This window comes from Ylistrum balloti, unplaced genomic scaffold (genome assembly GCF_031769215.1).
Source record: "Ylistrum balloti isolate Yb309-2 unplaced genomic scaffold, AGI_CSIRO_Ybal_v1 Utg369772, whole genome shotgun sequence".
Lineage (NCBI taxonomy): Eukaryota > Metazoa > Mollusca > Bivalvia > Pectinida > Pectinidae > Ylistrum > Ylistrum balloti.
Genome location: NW_026781965.1, coordinates 2,369,849 through 2,378,136, shown reverse-complemented (window position 1 = coordinate 2,378,136; position 8,288 = coordinate 2,369,849). Strand labels below are relative to the sequence as shown.

At 36.9% G+C, this 8,288-nt stretch overlaps 1 protein-coding gene across 1 annotated transcript; it reads left to right on the top strand.

The window, feature by feature from the left end:
* The first annotated feature begins 1,051 nt into the window (after window positions 1-1,051).
* On the top strand, window positions 1,052-6,003 carry LOC132543931 (tubulin polymerization-promoting protein family member 2-like). The gene is made up of 4 exons (XM_060207484.1): window positions 1,052-1,070; window positions 3,191-3,386; window positions 4,580-4,736; window positions 5,229-6,003. Exons 1-4 carry the CDS (start codon window positions 1,067-1,069, stop codon window positions 5,415-5,417), a joined length of 546 nt encoding a protein of 181 aa, XP_060063467.1. The 5' UTR covers window positions 1,052-1,066; the 3' UTR covers window positions 5,418-6,003.
* The last annotated feature ends 2,285 nt before the right edge of the window (window positions 6,004-8,288 follow it).

Sequence of the window (8,288 nt, the reverse complement as noted above, 5' to 3'; positions counted from 1 at the left end):
CTTGCGAACATCCACTCCCCCCTCCTCCCCCCCCCCCCCCCCCCCCCCCCAAAAAAAAAAAAAAAAAAAAATCAGGTAATCAGCTCGCGAGCATCAATACCGTGTACATGACCTGATATTACTCGCATTATATCCTCGACTTTAGAACACTTTGATAACCTAATGTTGCCTTTGACGTATGGCGCTCCGGAAATTTCGGAAGAAAATACACGAATTTAATTAGATTGTACCCCTCTATCTGCACGGTGCATGCCAATACATGTTTGAAATGAAAAGTAGGTGACATCGAAAAAGGGAAAAGTTTCAGACGTCGTTGTGTTGTGTTGTTAATAATTATTGATATTCTAAACCAATAACATGTAAGTGTAGCTTGTCAATGCTCTTGTTACGGATGCCGTATTCTAAGAACTTTTATTGGTAGCCAAGGTTACTGTAAAAGAAAGCAGATTATGTATTGAGAAGCTGTTATATTTGTTTTTGCCATTGTTCGGTCTGTTACAATATATCTAAACCCTATGTAACAAATTAGGGTTTAGATATATTGTAACAGACCATCATTCAGCTTTGCCGTAATTCTAACTGTACTGCTGAAATTATGTTTGTGATAACAGTTAATTACGGATATTCCTATCAAATCGAACGGTTTGTTATACATGTATATAAGCTATACTAGGGTGTTTTAACCCTGGGTGCCGTAATTCGGGATTGTCCTGAGCGCCTGGCTAATGGTGATGTCCACCTTAAGTTAAAGGTCCTGGCAATACTTACTAGACGATCCAGTTTGAGTGTGCTTGCAATCAATAAACTGGCCGGGTTTTAATATCAGCTGAATATACAGCTCCTGTCATACACAGATTTCAGTCGGCAACGGATACAACCCGGACCTGTTTACGTTGGAAACGGCATTTTACACTGTCACACGACACATTTCTGTCAACTGAGTTAACGGCAGTGTGCACCACCACAGCTAAAAATGGGTGAGTAAATATTTCACTAACTGCATTTTACACTCTCACACGACATCTGGTAATTGAGTTAACGGCAGTGTGCACCACCACAGCTAAAAATGGGTGAGTAAATATTTCACTAACTGCATTTTACACTCTCACACGACATCTGGTAATTGAGTTTACGGTAGTGTGCACCATCACAGCTTTTATTAAAGGCTCTGTCACACTCTAGCGTATAGAGCCAGCGTATGAGGAACGTATGGACTTTTTGGACATACGCTGACATACGCTGAAACACGCTAGGGTACGCTGGAATAAGAAATGGGTGAGTATGTATTTGACTGACATGATATCTAGCTATAATGCCTTCTGTGTGCCTAACTGGTCGATATTAATCAGTTACCAGTGCCAACAACCCTTATATAGAGAATACTTGGTCAGTATCTTAAAAGATAACTTGTATTTTGGCGAGGGTATAGAAAGACATTAGTGGCGAGCCTCTGCACCTAACGTTAATGTTATAAGATCCGAATTACGAATGTATTACAAATCTACATCCGATTACACATCTAGTACTTACTTAACTTGATGTTACTCTCTGACTGATACAATTCTATGTAGGTACAGATACGTATTCAATGATACATGCACCTATATAATACATCGTGTGGTTTTGCTAACCGTATACCTTGTTTACGATAACACAACAATGAGTTATTTGTATTGATAGAACTACTTTTTCACCAGGGGAACTCGCCATCGTTGACCAGTCTACCGTTCATTTAATTAAAACTCGCCGAACCTACTTTTCATATGCTAACGAAGCCAGAAGAGAGTAGTAACGACCTTAGTTAAAATTCAGTGTTCGGTATGGTATTGAAGCTGGTTTTCCTGTCGCATTCCACTACGCTTTTAAGATTTGCTTTTAAGCAATGTTTACGTGTATTCAAACCCATTCAACAGAGGGATTACCTGTAATCATACACCAAGCTAGGCCGTACGCGAGTACTTAAGAGTCTTAGTGAATAAACATTGGCCATGTCCGACCTGGCTGGTAGATAATTTAACGGTGTGTTTAAGTCTTTCTTTGACTTATTATTCTAATTATAATGCTTGCAGCGTTAACTTTCTCTTTTTGCCAATGGTCCGTCCATACATCCCCGTTCACATCAAATGTGATATATGGTATCGTATGTAAAGGCGCTGCCACACTCTAGCTGGTTAGTGTTTTTTACCATTAAATACTGTAGGTATTGTTCTTGATTTGATGTCATTATGTTTTTTACCGACATACATCTAGGTGTATCACAGATTTACTTATAGGCGTCCAGGTGTAACACATGCTTACTTACATAAGTCCAGGTGTACTTATATACTTACTTACACACGTCCAGGTGTATCACGGACTGATTTATGTAAGCCCAGGTGTATCACAGACTTACCTATACACGTCCAGGTGTATCACAGACTTACCTATACACGTCCAGGTGTATCACAGACTTACCTATACACGTCCAGGTGTATCACAGACTTACCTATACACGTCCAGGTGTATCACAGACTTACCTATACACGTCCAGGTGTATCACAGACTTACTTATTATTTTAGTATTACATTTGGATATTAAGTCAATTTACCTGTGTGATACTGCCAGGGGCGTAGCTAGCCCAGCAAAAGTGTGTGATCCCAGACGAGGGGTCTTTGGCCGCCTAGGCCCCCAGCGGGTCGAGTGCAGGGCCCTGGTGGGGAGATGAAGGGGGCAAAGCCCCCGGACGGAAAAAGAATTTCATGATTTCAAAGATGTTTTGAATCGTTTTCTCAGACAGTCTTTTTATAATTATTTAACAATAAACTTCAACCCCTGACTAAATAAAAGACTTTATTTTGTTTGAAAAACTTGTCGATCGACGTGTGTAATCCAGAAACCTTCTTCTTCATTTTGAAAATTTGCACTTTAACAACATTATAATCGGAAACGTTGAAATGATAGTAAGAAGTAGAATAGTATGACGTGTATAAAGTTCCGGAAAGCAGTGCACTAGGCCTAGTTATTTAACAATTTTCTATCTATAAATAAATATATAATTTTTTTCATTAATCAAAAATATTAGATATTTATTTTCAACCTTAGTGTTGTAATTTTGTTAATTCATTAATATTTCCATGTTATAAAATCTATGCGTTGTACATGTTTGACTTAATACTTCAGTGATGGTGTATATGCATACTTTTGTTTCAGCGACTAGTTCCAAACTTAACAAAGACGAGCTCGCTGAATTGTGTGACAAGTTGACGAAATATGCTAAACTGGGTCACAAGGACAACATGACTTCTCAAGCTTGTGGGAAAATAACAAAAGATAACCCACTATGGTGCGAATTGAAAACGGAAATGGATAGTTCCATTTTTCCTGTGTGTAAAGACAAGGGAAAACCGTAAGTTTTAAAAATATTTTATCATGTCCATGTGGTGGGAACGTTTGGCGGATACGGGTTAATGAAGTAGTCCGTAACAAACATTTCTACTTCTATATTATGAATCATCACTGAAATAGAAATAAAGTTGTCTCAACTCACATGGTCAGTTAAACTGGGAAAAGGGAATTAAGGGTTGATTGCCATTTGAATAGTAATAGCCTATGAATACATTCCTTTAGCTTTGATCATATTTCACCCCAAAAGGGTGAGAGCGAAATATAATACTCATCTTATTTTGGGAAAGGTAGATTTTCCGTCGTAATGATTAGTTTTAATTCCTTTGGTAATCTCGGGTGGCACACGCCATCAGTTGACGTTACATTATTTTTTCCTATCAATTTTATTACCAAGCGTTTTGTATACAAAATTTATGTTATCTATTTAAAAGAAATCTTAACATTCACAACATGCACATCATTCTATATGTCAAATCAGAAGCAATACAAAGTGGATACACATTTTCTGTATTTAGCCCAAGGCGATATCGGCATAACTAGCTAACCAAAGTGGTGAAAGAGATATATACCATATCTGCACGTGCCAGTGAACGTGTCCCTCTATTCTCTTAGTATGTAGATATATATACTTACTTTTTTACAACACTTAGAGGTGATTGAAGATTTATTATAATTGTTGAAATAATTTCACTACTTGTCAGTTGTTATATTTGTGAGAGCGTTATTGGTGATTAACACACAAGTCGCACGAATGTAATATTATACATGCTGAAGATTGGACGCTGTACCTTGTTTAAAGGGCAGATCACTCCTCCAGGATACGTATCTTAAAGTGACGTTAATCATTTATTTAGGCGTCTGTTCAGGTGAACGGAAATTCTAATTCAAGAAAGACCTACAAGTGAATAATACTTTTCAATGCGTATTAAGAATTATATACATTATTGCCACCTATTGAATTAAACTGCAACATACAGCTGTTTCGTCCATGTAGGACTCATTATTAATGCTTAGGGCTTAGTTTTGAAACATAAGGTACGACTGTGGCAAATAAAAAAAGATTGATGTCATAATCTGGATGAAGTAATTCACGTTACCCATAATTCAACAGATTTCATGTGCTTATTATTTTTACTATTTTGGAATATTGTGACCTTGAACTTTAAGACATTTTGATCTTTATCATACATTCAGATTTATGACTATAGACAATACACATTCGGAGCGATTTCTTGATGTAGCCTGTGAAAAGTTAGAAGCCAAGAAAAAAGGGAAGAAACCACCAGAGGGAAGCACATGGAAACAAGAATTGCTGAAAAATCTAAAAGATGTGAAAATGACTGGGACCACGGTAAGTCCTAAATACGACCCGTCATTTGTAACGCTGTACATATAGAGGTATAGATAATTTTTAAGCGAGAATGTAGAAATTTGAAGGGAACTGAGACGGTAAATTTCTATATCCTCCAAACTCACATAGCGAGTAACATTATTTCGTCACTTATCTCTCTGATGGTTTATTGAAAAACCATGATGTATTTCAAAAGAAACAGAAATACATATACAACACAAATACACAATTTTTGTAATAATTGTTATAATATTTAGCACTCGTTTTATCGTATTCGGGTAACTTTTGTTCCCACATTAGATTTCACATTTTCCTAATTGCTATTTACTTGCACAGAGAGAGAGAGAGAGAGAGAGAGAGAGAGAGAGAGAGAGAGAGAGAGAGAGAGAGAGAGAGAGAGAGAGAGAAGGGGGAGGAGTTATGTCAGCTGGCAGAAGAACTATTTTCAAAATTTTTCAAGTAAAAAGAAATTGTTTTGATTTTCACCCACAGAAACAGTCCGCAACTGGAAATGTAAAAGGCATGACAGACGCCAGCAAATATACTGGATCACATAAGGAAAGGTTCGACGCGGAAGGAAAGGGCAAAGGTGCAGCCGGCCGCGTGGATGTTGTAGATAACTCAGGATACGTCGGAGCTTACAAAGAGGCAGGAACCTATGACAGTAAAATGAAAAAATAAAATATAAGTTTGATCTTACCTCTGCTGTACACCTTAGTGTGTGACAGAGTATTAAGCAACCGAGACAGGACTGTAGGAGATACTTGCAAATGCCGAAAAGAAGTTTTCATTAAGAAAGGTGTACGTATACATATTTTTGTCTGTACCCACTGCCTATCACCAAGTTTGACAAGCAGCAACATAAGGCTGTAGTCAGCATTTTTATTTTTTATTTATTTTGCAGCGAAAATATGTGCTGGGTTTTGTCAAATAAGCATTGACTAAATTAATAGGAGAATTTATCATTACAAATTATCAACATCATATCGGCAAAGAAAATGTGCCTTTTTAAGCACATAACCTGCTGATGTAAACTTTCATCTGATCAAGCTTGTACACATATTTGACTCCGTTTAGATGATTCGTTTAAACTTATATTTCCAACCCGTCATTGATCATATATCTATTATGTTGTGTTTCCGTCCAAATTGTGATACTTTGTTACCAGGTTAGCCTGTAAGTCTGAGGATGTATGTCTCAATATTAATTCTATCGATGGTGTACCTATTATTTCTTATGTGTGTCGAATAAAGATCATTTATCCAAAGTTTTCTCGTTCTTGTAGATCCTTAAAATTAATTTAATTTACAAAAGTCAACAATGGAAGAAATCATTATGTAAGTTAACTAATCTTTATCTAAATATATCATCTATCAGCTATCACAACAAATGGATATCTTAGTGATAATATCTTCTTTATAATACGTCTACGGATATGTGAAAATTATCAAATTATCTCTATCTCATTTTCATTGCTTTTATTTCCGCCCGCCAGCTTAAATGATTATTGTTCTGTTGACATATCTACGACCGAATATTCTACTCACAAATGAAGATATATCGTCTAGCAACTAGTAAGGTAGCACACGTACAGTCTACTTACTAATAAGGTAGTACACGTACAGTCTACTTACTAATAAGGTAGTACACGTACAGTCTGCTTACTTATAAGATAGTACACGTACAGTCTACTTACTTATAAGGTAGTACACGTACAGTCTACTTACTTATAAGTCTACTTACTGATAAGGTAGTACACGTACAGTCTACTTACTCTACAGTCTGCTTACTTATAAGGTAGTACACGGTAGCACACGTCTACTTACTGATAAGGTAGTACACGTACAGTCTACTTACTTATAAGGTAGTACACGTACAGTCTACTTACTTATAAGGTAGTACACGTACAGTCTACTTACCTATTAGGTAGTACACGTACAGTCTACTTACTGATAAGGTAGTACACGTACAGTCTACTTACTTATAAGGTAGTACACGTACAGTCTACTTACTGATAAGGTAGTACACGTACAGTCTACTTACGTATAAGGTAGTACACGTACAGTCTACTTACTGATAAGGTAGTACACGTACAGTCTACTTACCTATTAGGTAGTACACGTACAGTCTACTTACTTATAAGGTAGCACACGTACAGTCTACTTACTGATAAGGTAGTACACGTACAGTCTACTTACTTATAAGGTAGTACACGTACAGTCTACTTACTGATAAGGTAGTACACGTACAGTCTACTTACCTATTAGGTAGTACACGTACAGTCTACTTACTGATAAGGTAGTACACGTACAGTCTACTTACTTATAAGGTAGTACACGTACAGTCTGCTTACTAATAAGGTAGTACACGTACAGTCTACTTACTGATAAGGTAGTACACGTACCGTTTGCTTTCTGATAAGGTAGTACACGTACAGTCTACGTACTTATAAGGTGGTACACGTACAGTCTACTTACTTATAAGGTAGTACACGTACAGTCTACTTACTTATAAGGTAGCACACGTACAGTCTACTTACTGATAAGGTAGTACACGTACAGTCTACTTACTGATAAGGTAGTACACGTACAGTCTACTTACCTATTAGGTAGTACACGTACAGTCTACTTACTGATAAGGTAGTACACGTACAGTCTACTTACTTATAAGCTTCTACTTACTGATAAGGTAGTACACGTACAGTCTACTTACTGATAAGGTAGTACACGTACAGTCTACTTACTTATAAGGTAGCACACGTACAGTCTACTTACTTATAAGGTAGCACACGTACAGTCTACTTACTGATAAGGTAGCACACGTACAGTGTCTACTTACTTATAAGGTAGTACACGTATAGTCTACTTACTGATAAGGTAGTACACGTACAGTCTACTTACTTACAAGGTAGTACACGTACAGTCTACTTACTGATAAGGTAGTACACGTACAGTCTACTTACCTATTAGGTAGTACACGTACAGTCTACTTACTTATAAGGTAGTACACGTACAGTCTACTTACTGATAAGGTAGTACACGTACAGTCTACTTACTGATAAGGTAGTACACGTACAGTCTACTTACTTATAAGGTAGCACACGTACAGTCTACTTACTTATAAGGTAGCACACGTACAGTCTACTTACTGATAAGGTAGCACACGTACAGTCTACTTACTTATAAGGTAGTACACGTATAGTCTACTTACTGATAAGGTAGTACACGTACAGTCTACTTACTTACAAGGTAGTACACGTACAGTCTACTTACTGATAAGGTAGTACACGTACAGTCTACTTACCTATTAGGTAGTACACGTACAGTCTACTTACTTATAAGGTAGTACACGTACAGTCTACTTACTTATAAGGTAGTACAAGTACAGTCTACTTACTTATAAGGTAGTACACGTACAGTCTACTTACTTATAAGGTAGTACACCTACAGTCTATTTACTGATGAGATAGTACACCTACAGTCTCCTCACTAATTTGAATACTGGATCGATTTCTCAATCTTATTCCTAACGAGAAAATTTAAACAGATTAGG

Bases quoted from the DNA above. Each gene is read 5' to 3' on its own strand.
- LOC132543931 (XM_060207484.1), top strand. The intron at 3,387-4,579 runs GTAAGTTTTAAA...TCATACATTCAG, and splicing joins TGTAAAGACAAGGGAAAACC to ATTTATGACTATAGACAATA. The intron at 4,737-5,228 runs GTAAGTCCTAAA...TTTCACCCACAG, and splicing joins TGAAAATGACTGGGACCACG to AAACAGTCCGCAACTGGAAA.